At 44.3% G+C, this 22,439-nt stretch overlaps 1 protein-coding gene across 4 annotated transcripts in view; it reads right to left on the minus strand.

The window, feature by feature from the left end:
* Window positions 1-22,439, minus strand: part of Ube4b (ubiquitination factor E4B) — a 106,708-nt gene that overhangs the window by 17,241 nt on the left and 67,028 nt on the right. For all 4 annotated transcript variants that reach the window (XM_051173997.1, XM_051173996.1, XM_051173999.1 and 1 more), the window contains 10 exons: window positions 20,503-20,559; window positions 19,575-19,691; window positions 19,395-19,493; window positions 18,664-18,777; window positions 17,078-17,276; window positions 15,466-15,604; window positions 6,313-6,412; window positions 4,939-5,066; window positions 4,112-4,210; window positions 2,940-3,175 (listed from right to left, as the gene is read on the minus strand). In XM_051173997.1, the coding sequence (XP_051029954.1) occupies window positions 2,940-3,175; window positions 4,112-4,210; window positions 4,939-5,066; window positions 6,313-6,412; window positions 15,466-15,604; window positions 17,078-17,276; window positions 18,664-18,777; window positions 19,395-19,493; window positions 19,575-19,691; window positions 20,503-20,559 (1,288 nt within the window). The remainder of the gene's footprint in view (window positions 1-2,939; window positions 3,176-4,111; window positions 4,211-4,938; window positions 5,067-6,312; window positions 6,413-15,465; window positions 15,605-17,077; window positions 17,277-18,663; window positions 18,778-19,394; window positions 19,494-19,574; window positions 19,692-20,502; window positions 20,560-22,439) is intronic.

Consider the following 22,439-nt stretch of genomic DNA (forward strand, 5'->3'; position numbering starts at 1 on the left):
ATAGGACAGTAAGGTAGACTATTATATCTACTTGTAAAATAAAATAACAAATATAAGTTTTACATAATTTGCAAAGGTATGGATTCTTGTATGTTGAAACAAATATAAAATTATTGTCCTATTAAGATAATCTGTATATTGTTACAGTTCAAAATTATATTTGTAACATTATATAAGTTCCTACTTCTGCTTATAATATTTTTGTATATTGATGCAAATGTAAAATTATTTTGTCATATTGTATATGTTTCTACTTCTATTTAAGATATTTTGTATACTGATGCAAATTAAGGATATTTTTGTCATATGGCACTATACATTTCTACCTATAAGATATTTTTGTATATTGTCACAGTTTGAAGATCATTGTCCTTATACTGTACATCTGTATGAAGATTGTTTTTATATGTGAAGCTTTAGTCTTTAAGCTATATAGGTTATTAAGAATTACAGGTTAATAGTCAACCATTTTGTTATACTTAATAGTCATGTTAGTTAGGTTTCCTAGGTGCACAGAGATATATTCCACAAACATAGGTAATCTTTAAACACTTCAAAGATCTACAGAATATGGTATTTAAATATTTTGAAAACTCAGGATTCTGTTGACATGAAACATGATTGCTCCTGGCAGCACCAACTGACTCCTGAGAGAATGATGGGCACTGAAAACACTCTATATGGAGTTTTCTTCTTGGCAAAACTGGCCTATTGGGCAAAGAACTACCCTTGCCTCCACTGCTGACAGTAAGTATGCCATCCTATCCTGGATACAAGGAAGAGACTGCTGGACCTTGCCAAGACAAGGTAGAACAGTCTTTCAAATTTCCCTACTTCTGAAAATGATCTGCCAGATATTTTAGACCTATAGCTAAAGTTGGATAGATATCCCAACGCTACAAAGAACATTGAGTGACTTTACAGGCAGCTAGCTTTTTGTCCTTCCATCTTTCAGAAGTGTCTGCTGTATACTTACTTCCTGCTTACTTAGGAAATTCTATCTTCCTTCTCAGGACTTTGATGGGTTAAAGATTAGATTCTTTCAGTTACAATTCTTTCATAGCTTAGCTAGGGCATATTAGGTACAAAACTTAGACTTTCCAGGATAGATCAGTGTACTGGCATCTTGCCTTGCCAGTGAACTTGTGGAGGTGGCCACACCCTTTGGGCGTGGTTTCAGACATGACCCATTATAAGGAAGAGGAGGGGCTGGCTCAAGCTCTCTTGGGTTTTGGAGAGCATCGTAAGGGCGGAGACTGCATCTTCTGGAGCAGGAAGACCACGGTGGTTATTTACTCTTATCTATGTAAGTGCCTCCCTAATAAATACCTAATTATCTTGGGTCTGGTAGAGCCATTTAAACCTTCAGGACAGCTATTGGAACAGCCTCTGTAATTTGCCAGTTATCTATGGCCTGGTAATTTAGTATGTGTTTCTTGCTTGATGTTGGCCTTGTTCACTATGCTTTATTTTTGTTTATTACCCTTTCTTCTTCTGCACAATACTTATTATTTGTTCTCACTGTAAATAGTTTTTTTTGTTAGGATTAGAACCTTCTTATTTAGAGAAAACTCTTGGGTAAGTATTGTGGGATTTCAATCTGTGTAGCCAATGATTTTGGGGGCACAAAGCCCCATGGTGTGGTCTTGTCTACCTACATCTTGTCTGTCTACATGACACCTTGAAAGCTGTGGGAGAAGGTCAAGCTCTCTCTTGCTCTCATGCTCTCTTGGTGGACGAGCAGGTGGCCAAGTGGCAGCTTGCTTCTTGTTCGTGCTCTTCACACCTGGGCAAAACTACTGAATGAAGGCAGCTATATCAGTGGCGGTGTCTGATTGGTTGGTTCTGTATTCAAGAGTGACTGTCCCTACCCAGTATCTAAATAATTCTGGAGACCCTCTAACAGACTCTTGTGGATTCACGCTATAGTCTACTTAAAATGCCCGACACTTATAAAGTGGCCAGAATGTGCCAGATTCAATAGATGAAAAAATAGGAAACATGATACCCCAAGAATCACACTAACTGGGAAACTATTTCAGTAGCACAGTCTTGTGCCTTTTTTAGGAGACATATCAATCCAACAGTTCAAAAGTCAAATTTTCTTTTCTTTCTTTCTTTCTTTCTTTTTTTTTTTTTTTTGGCTTTTCAAGATAGAATTTCTATACAAAACAGTCCTGGCTGTCCTGGAACTCACAGAGACCCACTTGCCTTTGCCTCACAAGTGCTAGGATTAAAGGTGTGTGACACCAGTGCCCAGTCCAAAAGCAAAATTTTAAAGTCAGAAATTGGAATACAAGTTGACCAGAAGGGAAGGCTCTCCTTGAAGCACATTTTCCATATTCTGCCACTTCCGAGTATAACTGGTCACAGAGAACCGCACCCACAAGTGGCAGGGCCTCAGTTAAGTGTGGTAAACTAATGAACGTGCGAAGGCTCCCAAAGGACCCCAGAATCCAAATTCCACCGGCTTGAATTGAGATCCAGTGAACTTTCTCTTGTTGTTTTGAGGTAGCCTCAAACTTGCTATCAAGGATGACCTTAAACATTTATAACAACCCTCCCCCTCCCCACCTTATCCACAGTTTGGAAACTCAATTAAAGGTTGGGGCTACATATCAAATGCTGTAAATTCAAAGGCAGGTAATTTTCCTCAGATGAAAACTGCAACTTGGGCTACTAACAACTGGAGTCTGCTGAACCACCAGAAGCCAGCACACACAGCGCCACTGTCATCTCTCAGACACACGGGGAGAAGACACATGACAGCTCATGCTCTGTGCTGGGGCAGGTAAGTGATTTGCATAAGCGGATGCCAGAGCCTAGAAGGCAGGATTATTTATCTATTTATGGGTTTTAGGTCACAGGTTTAATTTCACTCTGAAACAACCTTGACTGCCATATGACCACATGCCAGAAGGTGCCACTGGAGAACCTACCTGTATAGAACTTCATGAGGGAAGGTACCAGCAATTTGGTAGAGAGAGGGTGGTTCTCAATCATCTCAAAAAACTTCTGAGTCCGAGGCTGGACAGAGGGGTTGGTCATAAACATGACCTCCACCAGTTTGGCCACTAGGTATGGGTTGCGGATGTAGTTCTGATTACACAGCATCACAACGAGGAACATGACAATGTCCTGAGTACAGGGCTCATAAAGCACCTGAGGAGAGTATCTGAAGAGACAAGGACAATCCGTGAGCCGCCGGGAACCACGGGACAGTGTGCTAGGCAGGGAAGGAGGGGCGGGGCACAGCGGAGGGGGGCAGGTACTGGGTCCCTTTGGATGGTTCGGGTGATATGCACACTGGAAGGACAGGCAAAGGCACATGTGTGCACTGGCTGCAGCATGCGATGCTTATTATACTTTAGAAAGGAAGCCAGAGCATGACCCAGCTTTACAAAAAGGTCTTCACTACCCAAAATGGGGGCCTTGATAGCATGCAAAGTGCCCATGCATACATAGGAATAACACATGCAATTTAAAAACAATTTGTTTTAATTTTAAGAACAGAAAATTTAAAGTATGTGTCTATATTACCATGCTTAGAATAAATGTCTGAAGCTGTTTTTTTTTTTTTTTTTTTTTTTTTTTTTGGAAACACGGTTTGTCTGTTTAATAGCCATAGCTGTCCTGGAACTCACTCTGTAGACCGGGCTGGCTTTGAACTCAGAGATCTGCCTGCCTCTACTGGGATTAAAGGCATGCATCCCCACTTCCCGGCCCAAGCTACTTAAATTCTAATGCTGGATTTACTCAGCAACTAAACTTTAATCAGCCTTTCAGTTACTTGTCATTGAAAAAAATCCATGTATCGCTATTGACTCGGCCTGTCTGGGAACAGTGTCTCTGTTCTGTTGTCTGAGGGATGGTCTCACTATGTAGACCTGGCTGGCCTGGAATACATTCAATGTCAAACAAGCAGCTTGGGTTTCACACAGAGCTTTGCTACTTACACTGCTTATCCAGAACTGACTACTGAACATGGTTTAAATCTCCAATTTCTAAGGAGCATTTAGGTACAATCCCAGGCTTAAATGAAGGTTCAAAACACAGCTCATAGCACCATGTACAGGGTACAAGCAGAGCACACATTATGTGAAGTACTTACTGTACAATAAAAAATAAAAATTCAGCAACATCTTCTACATAAAACTCAGGCAATGCTGCAAATGCCTTGGGGACATCTGAATTTAAAGGCAGTTTTACGCTGTAGAACAGGGAGAAAAAAAGCACAATTTACAACATGAAACCATGGAATGTTGATTACAAGGAGTGTTATACTACTAGATTGCTTATTTTGCAAAGAGGAGTCCTTTCTGTATAACATATCTGTGTAGTATGTACACAGGTACATAACCATGACTTTTAGAAGTGATGAGGGGAAGGAGACGGACTGGCTTCATGTGTTAACTGGTTACCTCATCAGGATTTCTTGCTAGAGTTAAAGCAGTAGGTAAAAACGGGAAGCAGTACAAATTTCCTATTTGGTCATTTTGAGCAACTTAAAATGAGCCCAAAAGCTATGCACATATTTCATACAACCTTCCTACTCTTACAGATGCGAGCCAAACCTCACAAATACCTGTGACCCAGGAGTTCATAAAGAACATAAAACAGCTATAACTTAAACAGCAGTGACTGGCAATGTCTGGCTTTCCTGGACGTGGCACTTAGGAGGACTCAGTAGGCTGTTAACTCTAGCACTATGCTTCTAATTTATAGATCTGTTTTTCTATCCACCCAATGCTAAAGCAAAGTTTTGAAAATGCCACCCATTAAAAAATACATGGGCAAATATTAGTACAGCTTCATGGCCTATACAATATACATACAATGTGGGAAATGAAACGCAAATCCTTGAGAGGGTAAGGGTTTGGCTTTAATTGTAACTAAGGACATTAAGATGACATAGCTGGCCCAGGGAGACACACTCACTCAGGATATGCAGGGTCCAGGATGCGCAGCATCAGCTGAATGAGAAGGCCATAAAAATTCAGACATCGTCTCAGGAAACTCTCGTCAAGTAAGCCAGCATCAGCACAGGCCTTGCACCGTACCAGTTTCTGTGAAAGTAGGTGTGCCCCCACCCATAGATTAGTCTGGAGTCAAGACCCCTTATTGTGACTAGGCAGGGAGAGGAGACAGAGCTAAGACATCTAGGTTCTAGAGTCTACAGAACTTTCTAACTAGCTACAGGATGCTAATTGCTGTGTCAAGGTCTTCCTTTTCCTGAGAAAAAAATAACGGGTAGGTATGCTGTGCAAACCACTGAGCACAGCAGACCACACACAGTTAGTACCTGAGGTTAGTCACTGATACCTGTATTAACTTGGATGGGGGATGGGGCTAACAGTGAGTCCCACACTTAGTGGAAAAAAGCCAGACCAATTGTATCTGCATTTCAATACCACCACTTACATGCTATCCTCAAACAAGCCCGTCTACCCATAAGACTGCCATGAGAATGAGATACATGAATGTACATCGTGATAGGTGGATTCAAACAGCTTATTACAGATCCCTTGAAACACAACTGGAATATAAAGGGGCTACAGAGCTGAAGGGGAGCCCTGGCTGTAGCGCAGACTGGCCATAAACTCATAGCTTGATCCCCCAAGTGCTGGAGGTACAGGCAGGAGCCACTATGCCCATCTCTATTTTGTATCTTAAAAACAGTCTAGTCTATTAGCAAGGGTAAATGGAAATTTTAGCTTTTCACAGAAACCAAAGATACTTTTCGCTATAATCCCACTAAGCACAAGCAGCTAACACTCAACTTTATAATCTGAATGTAAGCACAGAAAACAACAGACATACTTCTCTGCCTTTCCATGCAAGGCCAGCCAATGCTTGTGCTTAGCTGAGTTTCACCAGCAGGGATATTTCCATTTATAGTTAGGTTCTATATAATAGATCATTTTCAATTAGAAATGAAGAAAAGGGGGCAAGTTAAAGAGGTCAACTACCACAAGGCACATTATCGAACACTGTGACAGTCTGTGGCTGCCTGTACTAGAGCATGTGTGAAGGGTCTTTCACAAAGTTGGGGAACGGTGGGAGAAGTTACATTGAGGATGAGAATACTAAGAATTCACTGTTTAAGCATACATGCATTCTCTACTGGGATTTAAATAATTACATACAGAAATATGCAAAGTATCAACAACTTTTAAATTATCCTATTTTGTCTTGAAGGAAAAGAACAATGAAGAAGCAATTATGGACATACAACTGCTCATCAAGGTTATTCTGGTGCAAATATCACTATCATGAAGCCAGTCCATAATTATGCCAATTAGCCATACAAACCTTAAGCTGAGTTTTACAGCGCTTCAACATTTCTCGGTGTCTGGTGGCCAGTGGGGAATCTTTCCATTGGCTTTCATTATTTTTCAAATCTTCCACGGTTCTGGAATTAACAAACAAAACTAATAATCAAAGGAAAGAAAATACCCAAGTCAGCTTACCAACTCACTTCCAGGGCTCTCTAATACAATTCTCTTCCCGCTTTAACTATTTTAAAAAGTGGACCCTTGGGAGGCAAAGGCAGAGGCAGGCGGATCTCTGTGAGCTTGAGGCCAGCCTGGTCTACAAAGTGACTTCCAGGACAGAATATAAAGTTACAAAGAGAAACCTTGGTTTTTCTTTTCTTTTTTTTTTTTTTTTTTGGGGGGGGGGGGGGTGGGTGGTTAAGCACACAGGCCAGATATGGTGGTGCGGTGCAGGACTCAAATCACTTGTGAGGCCTAGACAGGTGAATCTCTTTGAGTCCAAGGCCAGCCTGGACTATATACAGAGTTCCAAGATAGCTAGAGTTCCTTGGTGAGATCCCATCTCAGAATAAAATAAATAAAACCAGATCATATCCTACTACATTAAGTTCTGGTTTAATTGATAGCAATAATAATAACAATGTGTTGTTTTGGGGGAAGGAGTGTTTTAATGCTGGGTTTCTATGTGTAGCCCTGACTGCCCTGAAACTCACTCTGTAGATCAGGCTGGCCTCCAACTCAGGGTGATGGGAGATAACATTCTGTAAATATGTTTCTCTTATTGGTTAATGAATAAAGCACTGTTGGCCAATAGGGAAGCCAGATAGATGGGACTAAGAGAGGTGGAGGATTCTGAGAAACATAGGACGGAGTCGCAGCATAATCTCAGGAGGAGAGGACACGTGAGTCTGGCATTCTTGGTAAGGTAAGACCATGTAGAAATACATATATTAGTAATTATGGGTTAACAATTAAGACAGAGCTAGCCAGTAAGAAGCTCTAGACATTGACCAACAGCTTTATAATTAATACAGTATCTTGTGTGTTATTTGGGGCTGACAAGGCAGTGGGACCAGGCTGGCGGGAAAATGCTCTTAATAAAATGGCACCTGCTGACTTGGCTATTAAATAAATAAATAAAGAAAGAAAGAAAGAAAGAAAGAATGGTGCCTGCAATGTGGGTACTAAGAACTTCCACTTAAAACTTGACAAAAGCTAAAAAAAAAAAGGGATTTTAGAGACAAAAGAACAGAAACAAGGAAGGCTTCTTGGTAGCAGCATTTTTCTAGGGCAGGCTCTGTTTTACTAGAGACAAGCAGAGACTCATGCAGCTCCCTAAGGGAGTCTTTCTGACTCAGCATAAGCACTAAAAACTACAAGGCTCTTTTAAGAGGCCCTACTAACAATTCAATGGTGTGTACAAGCTTGAAACATCAAGGATCTGTTATGTGTGTTAAAGAATATTCCTCATAGAACTTGGAAGGCAGGTGCAGGCAGACCTTTGTTAGTTCAAGACCAGAGCTACATGGTGAGACATCATCCACCTGTCCACTGTCTACACCCACCACCCCATAGACAAAAGTGCACTTTAGACATGATGAAATGTCATCATCTTCTTAGTCACCATTCTGCTCTGGGAGGTTAAAAGATCTTTTGTGTAAAAACTCTAAGTTCCTCTGCCTTATCAACTGCCAAAGTAAATGGCATCTGCCGATTGCACTTCCTTCTCTCCTAAGCTGGCCCTCCCTCCGCCCAGTGGTCCTCCCTGTGGCTACTCAAACACCTACCGTGGAGGGATCAATCATTATTATCTAACACGTGGTCGATTCTAAACACAATTTCCTCATGATGTTGTGTAGAAAATCAGAGATTGTTGAATGTCTAACATCACAGTTCCCTGACTCCTAAACAGGAAAATCTTCTGAAAGCATGGGGCTGAGGCTATGGCAGAGTAATTTTCCTGTCAAAGCATACTCTGTGAACATCACCAAGAGCCCTTTCCCACTGTGCCAAAGAGTTCACTTTCCTTTCTCAGAAAATCTTATTCTTATCTCAGAAAATCTGGATTCTTTGGTCTAAGACTGGAACATGATTACAATAGACAAAATAATGGCTTCTTTTAACAATGTCACATCCAAGGACTGGAGAGATGACACAATAGTCAACAACAAATCATTCTCGGGCAAAGGACATAGGTTCAATTCCCAGCACCTACATGGTGGCTTGTAGCATGAATTCTAATTGGTTATTAACAATAAAAGCCCGTAAAAAGGTATTAGGGTTAAAGCTGACGATCAAAGAAGCAAATCGGCAGCCACTAGAATTCTTACCTCTACTGATGCTTAGACAATCCTGTCCTGAGATGGCCTAGACTGCACTGCTGCAGACTAACTGCTCCTCAGACTGACTACAACGAACCCATCTCCTCCTACCTACATTCCTCTCTCCGACCAGCCATACCCCTTCCTGTCTCTACCTCCTTAGTGATGGGATTAAAGGGTGCAATGGGAAATGTCCTTCTGTATATATGTTTCTCTCATTGGTTGACGAATAAAACAGTTTGGCCAATGAGGCAGGAAGACAGGTGAGACTAGGAGATGAGGAGAATTCTGGGAACAGTAGGATGTTAGAGTCTGGCAGAAACAGACGACATGTAGCGGCAGAAGGAGATACAGGTCTGGGCATTCTCTGGTAAGCCAAGACCACGTGGAAATAAACAGATTTATAGAAATGGGTTAATAATTAAGATGGAGCTAGGCAATAAGAAGCCTTAGCCAATAGCCGACAGCTTAATAATTAGTATGGCATTCGTGTGTCTATTTGGGGCTGAGAAGGGCAGCGGCAACAGGTGTGAGACTCCCAAGTGTCACTTTTGCGTGAGTCCTCCTTTAGACAGATTCATGCTCATGTAGCTCAGGGTGGCCTTGAACTCAGAAATCCAGCAGCCTTTGTCTCCTGGGATTAAAGGTGTGCGCCACCACTGCCTGGCCTCTATGGCTGACTAGTGTGGCTAGCTTTGCACTCTGATCTTCAGGCAAGCTTTGTTAGATCATAAACAAAATATCACCACAGTGACTCACAACAATCTTGAACTTCAATTCCAGGGGATCTGATGCCCCCTACTGACCCCTAAGGGCACTAGGGGCGCACAGACATACATGCAGGCAAAACACTCATATACAGAAGATAAATAAATCTAAACAAATTATACAAAGACACTGCATCCTAGTCCTGGGGCAAAACCTCTACCACATGGATGTGCAGGATAGGTGTGTGTGTGTGTGTGTGTGTGTATGTATGTATGTATGTATGTATGTATGTATGTATGTATGTATGTGTTTCGGTCAAGTTGACAGAAGCCAGGATTATGTGGGGAGGGGAGCTTCAACTGAGAAAATATCTTTGTAAGACTGGCCTGTGGGCAAGCCTGTGGGGATTTTCTTTATTGAGACTGATGTGTGAGCATACACCCTACTATGGGTGGCGCCACCCTGGGCAGATGGTCCTGGGTTCTGTAAGAAAGCACACAGAGCAAGTCATGGGGAGCAAGCCAGTGAGCAGCGTCCCTTAATGGCTTCCCTCTGTGCTCCTGCCGAGTTTCTGCCCCGATTTTCCGTCATGATAGGCTGTGCTGTGTAAGCTGAACAGACTATGCTTTTGGTGATGATGTTTATCAACGGCCACATAAGGCAAAAGGGACTTTAGACATAAGGTTATCCCAGATAATCTGGATGTCCCAGACTTACCACAAAGGTCTCCCTAAGAGGAAGAGAGGGGAGGAGGGAATGGAGATGTGATAATGTGGCTGAACAAGGGCATCTGGAGATACTTTGTTACTGATTTTGAAAATGAAGCAAGTGGCCAAGAGGTGGTGCACACCTTCATCCCCAGCACTTGGGAGGCAGAGGCAAGCAAGGCAGAGGCAAGTGGAGCTCTGTGAGTCTGAGAACAGCCTGGTCTATAAGAAGTAGTTCCAGGACAGGCTCCAAAGCCACACAGAGAAATCCTGTCTTGAAAAGCCAAAAACTTAAAAGGAAAAGAAAACACAACCCTGAGTTGAGGGCTCTGCATACAGAATGTAAAGACACGCTGCGCTTATGCTAGTCACTTTGAAGATGGCAAAGAAGCGCATGGACTGATTTACATAATTATGGACACCACATAAAGGAACAGGCATGGGCCCTGGTCTTGATGTGGTAAGAGCCGGTCACTGTTTGAGGATGGAATGTAGGCAGCTCCAGGCATAGGGGCCCCTTGGCAAGGGATAAAGTCCTCATCTCACAAGACTGATGAGGACAGGGAAACAACATAGCCTCGAGGTCTTGAAGGAAGTGAACCACAAGTTCCCAGGAAGGGGAGTGGTCTACCATTACATACAACAAAGGCTTCCTACCAGGGAGTCAGGGCTCACAGGGTCCATGGCTCTGGTCTCTGATAATGCCATGGACCAATATCATTAAACCCAAGGATCTGACTGGCAGAGGTAGCTTTTACAATGACCTTCCTGAGAAGATCGCCCTGTAGGGTAAGGCGCAATGCCCCCCCCCCCCCGCCGCCCCCATTACCCTTCAGCACCTCTAGAACCACAGCACAGACGTCAGAGCGACGGCTGCCTTGGAGAGATTACAAAATCACATGCAAGAGGAGCAGATGTCTGAAGGCAGCAAGATCTGTCCCATGACCTTTGCACTACAGGCCGGGAACCGGAGACAGGGCCTTCTGCAGGCTGTAAGGATGGCATGTTTCCCCTGCTCATTCTTCCTGCCAGGGCCACGAGCAAGCTTGAATTCATGACTTCATGAAGCAGATTAACTCTGACCTCTTTCCCTCCTTACCAAGCCCTGTAACAACAACGGCCCCTCCCAGATGAACCAGGACAATCTCCTTGACTGTGTCTGCCAGATCATTTTACCATGTAAGGCAACACTCACATGTTCTAGGCCTATGACGTGAGGAGTATCTTTGGAATGTCATGCGGAAACATACATGCAGGTATGTGTGGAATAGATCCTGAGGGTGCCTGATGAGAAACTGAGAACAAGGCTAACATTTGTGTGGTAACAAAGATCATTGTCAACTGTGCCCTCCAGAGACTCCGCATTCAATATCTGAATGGTGCAGAGGGGTTCAAAGTATGAGCCCAACTACTGGAATGGACAATGATCTAGCGCAGTTGCAAGGCATTCAAAACAAAAGGAGTCTGGAGTAGTAACGCCAAATTGCCATATGGTATTTCCTCAGTGTGCCTTCCCCAAAACATATACACACGCACACACACAGAGCATCTCCAAACGGCACAATACTGTTAGCATCAAAAATGGCTGGTGGGGATGAGTGGGAGTCACAGGATCTCTGATGATAATCTATCCAGAGGAGAGGAAATACACCAATCCACACTCATAGCTTGACATTTACAGAAACCCTCTTTGTGATTCATTTTTACTTTTCTTATTTGCTTATTGTGGGGGCAGAGGACACCTAGCAAGGGAAGGTTCTTCCCTTCCACTATGTGGGTCCAGGTACTAGATTTAGAGTGCCAGTTTCTTCATGCACTGTGCCATCTCCTCAGCCATCTGTAGCAGGTATTAAAAGTGAGTAAAATTAGCTAGGGTGAGGAAGACTTGAGAAAGAGATGAACAAGTATGGTTGGCTTCAAAAGCCCAAAATCACACAGAGAACACCCTCTGATCAAAATGCAATTCAGCTAGAAAACCTAACAAGAGACAGCCCTGAGTATAACACAAAGCATCGTGAATTAAATAAAATAGGTTAAGTTGGGCACATCTCTAATACCAACAATGCAGTATCAGAGGCAGGTGGGTCTCTGTGAGTTCTGGGGCTGTAAGTTGTATTCCTTACAAAAGACAGAGGGAGGGAGGGAGGGAGGGAGGGAGGGAGGGAGGGAGGGAGGGAGGGAGGGAGGGAGAGAAAAGAGGAGAATCTAGGCAGATGTACTGGCAGGAGCCATATTTACTACCACAGCTTTGGGAAGTTGTTGGGGCCACGGTCCTACTGAGCCACACAGCTTGCTGCTCATAAACACCATAGAAGGGTTTGGTAGCTGCACCTCTGCTGTTAGTATCCAGCCTGCCCAAGAAAAGGTAGTCATCAGGAAGTCATAAGCACCAAGGAAGCCACCTCTTAAAAGGAGCTGCGCCTTTGTCTGTTAGAATTGGGCCTACCCCAGAGAAAAGGCTGTTATCAGGAGCCACATCTGGCCCATTTTTGTATGTTTAAAGCTTTCTCACGGTTTATGTGAATGTAGGTGCTCCAAATTGGGCGCCATGTAGGTGGAGTTTCTCTGTATTGGTAGCCACTCCTAAATAACCATTCAGAGATTATTAATTAAAAATGCTTGGCTAATAGCTCAGGTTTGTTATTAGCTCAGGTTTGTTATTCGCTAACTCCTCTCTCTCTCTCCCTCCCTCCCTCCCTCCCTCCCTCCCTCCCCCTCTCTCTCTCTCTCTGAGACAGGGTTTCTCTGTGTAAGTCCTGGCTGTCCTGGAACTCACTCTGTAGACCCGGCTGGCCTCAAACTCAGAGATCTGCCTGCCTCTGCCTCTGAGATGTAGTGTTATATTATTTATGATTTATTAAAACTTGCCTGAGGGTTCAGAAGGCAAAGTCAGATACAAGCCATAATAGCCAGGTACACACCTTTAATTCTAGGATTTAGGATTAAGAGGTAGATGGGTCTCTCTGAGTTCAATACACGAGATTGAATTATTCTAAGAGGAACAGATCAAATGCCTTGAATCTCAGCACTAGAGCCGTATAAAAGATAGAAACAGGGTCTTCAGTATTCAGTAGGAAGATTAATTCTCCAGCCACGTTGAAGATAGGAAGACACTCAGTCTCAGGATTCTCCAGCCACGCTGAGGAGAGGCAGCAGGATCAGCCCTTTCAGCCTGAGATAGTGGTAAGAGCTAGTGGCCAGCTGCTTTGCTTTTGTGACCTTCAGCTTGAAATTTGAACCCCAATATCAGTCTCTGGGTCTTTAATTTATTGTGTTACACCGAGTGCTGGAATTAAAGGCATGCCCCATAGTCCTACGCTCTGCTATGTGGACTGAATATTCTTTCTCAAAATGACAAATTCATCTCTTCTCTCCTCATCTCCTCCCTCTTCTTCAAGTGCTTTTGTCTGCAAGTCCCACCCAACCTCCACCTGTCAGAATGGGGGGGGGGGGGCGGGGAGGAGAGAAGAACGTGTCATATTGAGAAGTAACATCAGTCCACATGGCAAAGAGTAGATAAGAAATATGGGTTAATTTACGAATTGGCTAGTAGCAACTCTGAGCTATTGGGAAAGCATTTATAATTAATAATAAGTCTCTGAATGGTTATTTGGGAACAGCTGTGCAGACACATAGAAATTCTGCCCATAGTAGAAAGAAAAGAGAGGGAGACAGTGAGTGCTTCACATGGCATAGCCAAGGAGACCTTAAACATTGTCTCCATCTCACAAGTGCTGAGATGCCAAAGAAGCATGCCACTATGCAGTGTCAGCTTTGTTATAGTATATTATTGTAATTGTTCTATTTTATTAATTGTTAATCCCTTAATGTATTTATCAAATTTTATCATGAGCATGTACCCATACAGTGTAATTAATAAGGTTTTGTAGCATTTATGGTTTTAGGCATCTATTAATGGTTTCAGATTCTATTTGATGCTGATATATTGTCAGCAGTTAAGAGTACAGCTGCTCTTAAAGAGGGCTAGCATTCCATCTACAGCACCAACATGGTAGGTCCCAAGTGTCTATAACTCCGCTATGAGAGCACCCAATGCCTTCTGGCCTCTGAGAGTATCACACATGCCATGCACATACATGCATACATGTAGTCAATACACTTATACACATAAAATTTAGAACAAGTCTTTAAAAAAAATCAAAACAAACAAAAAACCAAAACCAAAATCCTGGGGGAAGAGCGGTAACTCAGGGTTAAAAACACTGCTGACCTTGCAAGAGGGTTTCGCTAAGTTTCCCAGCACCTATAAGGTGCCACGTTCCCCTATACCTCCTGCTCCAGATCTGATCTTCTTTTGACCTCCACGGGGACTGCACACATGTGGTGCACAGACATGTGTGAATGACAAGCACTCATGCATACATATCAAATAATAACAAGTAAGTCTTCAGTGAACTAAAAGCTAAAAGCACAGAAGGGAAAAAGGACTGTGACCATCTACAAACAACACAATTACATGTGGGAACTTTTAACAGTCTGCACAGTCACTGGGCAGTGATGGCGCACGCCTTTAATCCCAGCACTCCAGGGAGGCAGAGGGCAGCCAGATCTATGTGAGTTCAAGGCCAGCCTGGTCTAGAGTGAGTTCCAGGACAGAAGGACAAGAGAAACGCTGTCTGGAAAAAACAAACAAAGAATCTACAAAGTCAGTACTAGAGTGAAAGGTCTGGGATGTGTGTTACAGACATCCAATGACAGCCTCTCTGACAGCTAACTGTACTAGTCCAGAAAGGAAGTGGCTTGAATGACCTGTCCAACCCATGCCTGTCCCCGGGATGTGCGTTTGTTTGTAGAAGCTAAAGCATCACAGGACACAGAGGTTTAGAGCCACAGCAACCGCTGTAACGATTTGATGACTGAAAGCTACAGCTAGTGGCCAGTGTTTGAGAAAACAGGGCAAAGGGGAATTACATGCTTCCTTGATTATCATGGGAAAATACGGTGTGACATTCCAGGGCAAGAACAGAAGGCAGGCTCCAGAAAGTAGTTCCTGGTAATTTTTTTGTTTTTGGGTTTTTCGAGACAGGGTTTCTCTGTGGCTTTGGAGACTGTCCTGGAACTAGCTCTTGTAGACCAGACTGGTCTCTAACTCACAGAGATCCACCTGCCTCTGCCTCCCAAGTGTTGGGATTAAAAGTGTACACCACCAATACCCAGCTAAATTCCTGGTAATCTTCACATGCAGTGGAAAGGTTTAGCCACCGCATACAGAGACAAACACCAAGGGTTCAGAAATCAACCTCTGAATCACTTGCATCACGTGAAGGACACTGGACAAATGACAGGCAGCAACACGGTAGCAGAGGCAGACAGCATGTGCAATGTACACATCCTACACCCACATCCAAAGACCGCATACGACTGCTTGTGCCTACAAGGCAGCAGTAACACAATACTGGGGAATACGGGGAAGGGAGAGAGCGCAGCACATACCTATTGAGCTCTCGGATGGCTCGGAGTCTGCGGATGTAGCGACGACAGCTAGGCAGAATAGAGAGGTGGTGAGCATGCAGGGTCAGAAAGAAACACTCCGTAGGGAATTTTGGCTCAGAAAACGGAGCCTGATCTCCATCTAGGAAAAAAAAAAAAACCCAACATGTATCCTTAACGAAAATCAATCACAAGCCTTAAGGGAAAAGTCCCATTATGAAGGAAAATCAGTTAACAGTTTCCATGTATGTGACTGAGGTGTAAGGACATGGTTTTGCATTTGTTTATATGAAGTTCTAAACCTTGTTTTTGAGACTGGGTATCTCACTCAACTCATATATTACCAAGTGACTAGGCTAGGCAGCCAATGATACAGGGACCATCCTGTCTCCTTGCACCCGGTGTTGGGGTGACAAATGTGTGTTGCCACACACAGCTTTTATGTGGGTGCTGGGAAGCTGAGCTCAGATCCTCATGTGTGCATGGTGGGTGCTTTATTGACCAAAACGAGCCTCTTGCACTGAGGAGCAATTTCATTTCGTGTTGTTTTTTTCAGATATGATCTCTTTATGTAGCTCTGGCTAGCCTGGAACTTTATGTAGATTAAGCTGTCCAAGAACTCAGACTCCTGCCTGCCTCTGCCTCCTAGTGCTGAGGTTAAAGATGTGCACCACCAGCGCCTCGCTGTATGTGTAATAGGTTTTAATCCGCGCATAGCTGGACTTGGCAGCTTTAATGAAATATGCACTAACTCCTGCAGACCATGGCTATCCTGCTGTGCTAAAAAGAACATTAGGGGCTATTTCTCATAGACACCTACACCCCTTAACCAGCTGCAGTGCCTCAGGAGCAAAATCTTGCTACTTAGGAGACTAAGGCAGCAGGATTGCTTGAGTCTAGGCACTTGAAGTGAGCCTGGACAACACAGGGAGTCCTAAACTCAAAAACTAATGCTGCCCAGTCAACTGCTGCTCTATTAACTACCCACCCACCCTCTGTGTGCCTCCCTCACCCCTTCCACAGTACTATAATTATGTCAAATATTGCCAGAGCTCACTTTAGACCGAGGAAATTAGTTTACTAAACAACACCGCTTTCCTTCCTAAGTCTTATAAGGCAGGATCTTGCAGTGTAGTTTAGGCTGGTCTTGACCTCGCGATTCTACTACTTTGGTCTCCTAAGTGCTGGGGTTATAGGCATTGACTAAGCAAGACTGAGCACTAGAAAGTGTACATTTGATCATGGCATTTCCACTTTGAGGGAAATAGGAATTCATCTTATTCCACACATCATTTTAAAATAATTAAAAAAACAAATTGGATGGGCTTTTGATTTTTGTAATTACTAATATATTTTATGTTATCAAGAGGCAAGATTATTACCATCACACTTTAAAATATAGTCATATTTATAACTGCTACAATACAATACAAAAAAATCTACACAATACGGCTGCTGCCGTCCTTTCTTCTCTTTCCCAGCCATCTGTTCTATATCTGTGCTTAGCAATCAATGCAAGGAAGAAATTTTACCGTGTTAATTTTAACTATCACCTCTATGTCCCAGAGCCATGCAGATGAAAGACAGGTAACCTGGCAACAAACACATCACTCACAGAGCTCAGCCAGCCACTCATTCACGTCCTCCATTGTCGCATTTATTCGTGTCTCGTCATTCGGGAGAGTAATCCGACATTTCGGGTGGAATATGTACGTGGGGTCGACTGTTTCTAACTTGATTTTTGTACTTAGTTGCTGCAGGACCCAAAGGAGGTTCAGCATAAAGCCATCTGTGGACACCAACCGATCATCGGCCTGTGATGAAAGGCAAAAGCAATCGAAAAAGCTGTTAAGGACAAATGTGGTGTAAGTTTCTATAAAAGCAAATGGGACAATGACATGTGACCACTTCCCAAAGTCGGGGCAGGGCAGGACATGTGGTAGAAACTGTCAATCAGCTCGCAGATGCTAGCCAAGGAAGTCCCCCCCATCCACAACCCTGTTCTCACTCACTTCTCAATTACCAGAGTCTTTAGAGAGGAACTGAAGGTCAGACAATCAGTTAGAAAGCAAAAATAGAGTAAATGCAGGTTCCTTTCTCATTCTTACTTCAAGAACACCAGGACAATTCCCACGTGACAGCTTCACCATCTAAACAGTGAGCACAGCCTGTGTGAGTTAACTAAGAAGCTGCCGAGAGCTGAGAGGCCACCACACATTAGGAACTGATCTAATGCTTTACATATAAGAAGCCCACAGGTTAGCTGCCACTATTAACTCCATTTCCCAAATGAAGAAACTGAGGCACAAAGAAGTAACTACCAGGTGTGGCCAACTCACAGACCACATGTAGCGGAGGTCAGCTGTGAACATGGCCCAACATAAAACTGTAAACTCATACAACATGCTGAAATTTTTGTGTGATCTCTTCTGACTGCAAGGTTCTTGGGTGCTAGTCACAGATCACAATGTCACCAAGTCACAACCTCAACAGACTGGACACAGCAGACATGGTGAGCAGGGTTCTACTCCTCTCTATACTTTTCTTCTTTTGCTTCTGAGCACTAAGCATTAGTAATAATCTGGAGTTTTTAACGTCCCCTCTTACCATGAGCAGTGGAGCCCTTGTGACTTCTAAGTGCACCTTCCGGTCTGCTCTGTTGCCACCCCCTGCGCTTTCCTTGGGGACAGCCCTGCCTGCCCTTCAGTGATTGTGCTTCAGTCCTCACCCTAACCCTGACCAGACTCAAGCCCACGCTTCATTTTTCCTCCCTGTTTACTTCCTGTCACCAAGGCCTGTGTCTTGGGGTTACAATAAACCTGGCTCGTATGTGCTCGGAGAACATGTATGTCCTAAGAAGGATCTATTCTCAGCCTTGTAATGACCGCAACTCAGGCGAGGCTTTAATAAAATGCCACCTGCTCAGAGAGGTCACCCTGCCACCTTCCTTCCTTCCTTCCGTCACTCCACAAGGACTCAAGCCCTTCCCACTGGCATCCCGGACTCCATTACTGTCCGGAACACTTGTGCTTGTGTGCTGCTCCCTGCAGAGAACTCAGGCCCCACATAAGCGGGAGACTTGCCTGTCTCGTTCCATGGTGTCCTCTGGATCCCCAGAGCTCAGCCCTGGAGGTGCCATATTGAGTCTGAGCTAGAAAAACGGGTGCAGTGAGCAACTGAGCGCATTTTGGGGACTCCTACCTGCATCTGGGCTTTCTTCATATTGGCATTGACGATGGCCGCCATGTAACTGAGAGCTGCTTCACGAGTCTCACCGTTTAACAAAATACTATGCAGAATCTTGAAAAGCTCTTGCTGAATTATTTTCAAAAAGAAACAAAAGAAAACAATTGGCTTCTTTTTTAAGAATAGCCTTCCACTCCCCACTTCCACGTCCATCCCTTGTAGCCAACCCAAGACTGTCAACACACAGAGGTGTTCCCACGTGACCTGGAGGGACACAGAGAACAGTGGCATGCAGTGGGGAGGACACTGAGCAGGCTCTCGTCACTCTCGTCCCATGAACAAAACAGCCTCCATTAGTGAAGCACTCCACGTTACAGGACCAAAGACGTATCAACTATACCGGGGATCAGTGGGTCAGCAAAGGGTGACACACACTGACAGAACAGCCTGTGCTCACGCTCATCATTTCCTTGGCTACAGGTAAGATGGCGGGAAAGCAGGACTTCTAGACAACACTCTAGTCCCCAGTGACACTCCCAGAGCATAGCTGGGCTTTAGTCATTACTCATGTCACAGATGGGGCTCTCTGGGAGACACCTGACTGGCACCCTCGAGGTGCTGGCCCCGGGCCAGCTCTACATGGAGCATCTTCCCTGGAAAACATCTGATCTCTGGGACTGAATCTATGCCATAGGCCTCCCCTCCCCAGGAGGCCCTCTGCTCTGGCCTCCCGTCTCAAAACCTACCCGTCCCAGCTCCAGGTAATGCTGGAGTGACTGGCTGACGACGCGGGTGTTCTCCAGGGTAATGGTGGGCCCTGAGAAGTATTTCTCAACCACCTTTGCCTGGAAGGAAAGGGGAACTATTCAGTCAGCATACAGTGACCCATCTGGGAAGGGCTGAATGTGTGTCAAGTGTGTACTCACGTCATCCTCCGCAAAGACTGAGAAGCTAAAGAAGGCCCCTAAGTAGGACAGTCTCTGCAGCTCCCGTCCAGAACCAGGGCTTAAGGACTTTGGCAGCCACAGGGGCAAAGAGGCAACCTAGACATAGCAGAGAGGGGCCAGTCAAGCCGCTGAGGAGGCAGCCACGGCAGGAGCTCAGAGCGCCCAGCAGTCAGCTACCCAGGCAGTTCTGGCCGTCAAGCACCCCAAACTACAAGGCACAAACAAATCAGGTCAGGGCTCTGTTCATATTTTTTACACCCACAGATTTTACTATCCAAATCCCACATTTTTATAACAAACACTTCAAAATTTTATTTCTTTCACAATTTCGTGTGTGTGTGTGTGTGTGTGTGTGTGTGTGTGTAGTTTTTTTGCATTTCACCCCACTGTCCTCTTTGATCATCTTTTCCCTCCCAAACCCTTCTGACAGTACTGCTTCCATTCCCGTGTGTTTTCTGTGTAGCACGCTGCACCTAAGTAAGGGTGCTTGCTTACACGAGCATGAATGGGCATCACTGACTTCAGCAGGGTTACCATGGAGTAGGTAGACTCCTGAGGACTATGACCCAACTCAAAACCATTAACTGCCTCTAATGACATTAACTGCCTCAAGACACTTTTGAGTGAAATTTTAAAGACCTATTCTGATGCTACTCAAAGGGTCTGTTCACTTTCCACTCTTGTAGTAGAGTACTTATCCCCAGAAAATCAGACAAAAGGAGAATACCTCATCACAGGAAATACCACCTGTAACAGCAATTTAACAACTTGGCACACACCCCCGCCTATATTCACAGGTCTTTCCAGAGAAATCTGTAAAGGACACTACTTTTAAAATGGCCTCTGGGTGGGGACAAAGTCGGCTGCCTGGAGGTCAGCACAGGGGCTCACCAGGTCATACACTTACCAAACTGCACACAGGGTGTGTCCTCCCAAACTTGGTTTCACAGAGTTCACCCAGTGCCTAGAAATAAGACAGGAAGAGGACAGTCACTGGGACGTGTCCTGTCTCACACTGCTCCAGTGTGTGACATCAAGGGACAGCTTTCATCTCTACTGCAAACGCTCCATGATGCTCTTTATAAGGTCATCCAGTTCACTACTTTCACCTCTTAGTAAATGAATACCCTGCACTGCAAAATCAAGCACACACACACACACACACACACACACACACACACACACACACAAAGAGCAGCCTCCTGCCTAGGTGGCTAGGGCACCCCTTTAGTCCTAGCACTCAGGAGGCAGGGGCAGGTTGATCTCTGTGAACGGGATTCCAGGACAGCCAGAGGTACACGGAGAAAGCCTGCCTCAAACAACACAAAAATACCTTTGGGGGGGGGAGGGGAAAAACATGATAAAAATATATTGTATAGAAGAATATTTAAGTTTAAAAAGCACTTAGAGGAAAAATACAAAGCACAGCTAGAAACCACTCACAATTCCCTTGCAGATGAAATGCCATCTGAGGTCCTTTCCAAAAGGCATGCACTTACTTTTAAAAACAGAGGTTTTTAAATTCATATTATTTCATAACACAAGATTACTTAGACTGTATATGCTAATCCTGCCAGCACTACCGAGGGCTTTACTCTGGACCCAAGAAACTACTGGATGCGGAACACTTCAGTGTGATGTGACTTCCGGACACAAGGCAGGCACTCCTCAGTGTTGTCCCCATCCCAATTATCATCAACAGGTTAGCCTGTCCACTGAGCCACAATGAATATGAGATTACTCTCTGTGCAACTTAGACAGAAGCAGCGTAACAACCATCGAGCTTTGAAGTCACTGACACAGAGAGCTGATGAGGAAATTAAGTTTTCACTGCATAGTGTTGGATGTCCCATTAATAACACAAGGAGAGCATAGGACAGTCCCAACACCGGGCAACACTCCATCCACAATTTAAGAAAGAAAAACCCTGGAGGGCAGTGGAGGAGCGGATAGCAAGATGATATCATCATCATTGTTGCTGTTGTTAGTGTGTGTGTGTGTTGTTAGTGTGAGTGTGTGTGTGTAAGTGTGTGTGTGTGTGTGTGTGTGTGTGTGTGTTTCTACTCAAGGCCTCACTATGTTTCCTAGCTTAGCCCACAACTGTTTCCTGCTCCTCAATACTGGGATTGCAGCCATCTGCCACATGCCCAGCAACATCAGCATCACAACCCTCCCGTGATCACAAACAGAAGAAAACAGCACACGAAGGCAGGTGCTTCTGAGCGAGGCCAGCACGCTCCTCTCGCTGCCTTACGCTGCTCTCCCCTTCCCAGCCTTCTCAATGTCCTCTCCATGCACCCTCATTACTGCACTCGAGCATCAGCAGCAGGTCCCCACCACAAAGGTGGCTTCTTTGTCACTCAATCAGGGCAGTCTGTAGATATGGGTCACTAAATTCTCATTGAAACACTAAACTAATCCAGATCGGGACAAAAAAGCAAATAGTTGTGAAAGAAAATTTGTTTGACAGTGAGGGTATAGGCAGTACTAACTAACCATCCAGAAGGAACAGCAGCAGAGTAGCCCAATTCCCCTGCTCTCAGCCAAGCACACAGTGTTATGACACCTGAGTAACATCACTGCAACAGAAATAGTCTCAAAGTTTTAATTTATCTGCTTTTCAGAATTTTACTTTTTAGTGAGCTATGCATTTCCCCCCTCTCCACTGACCGCCACACTCCTAATTTACTCAGGAGATCTTGCCCTTTTCTCTTTCCTAAGCAGATCCATGCATGTCTCTCTTCCGGTCCTCTTTGTTACTTAGGTTCTCTGGGGTTGTGGAAGGTAAGCTGTTTGTTCTTTGCTTTATGTTTAACATCCACTTATGACTGAGTACATGTTATG

Source organism: Phodopus roborovskii, unplaced genomic scaffold (assembly GCF_943737965.1).
Source record: "Phodopus roborovskii unplaced genomic scaffold, PHOROB, whole genome shotgun sequence".
Taxonomy (NCBI): Eukaryota; Metazoa; Chordata; class Mammalia; order Rodentia; family Cricetidae; genus Phodopus; species Phodopus roborovskii.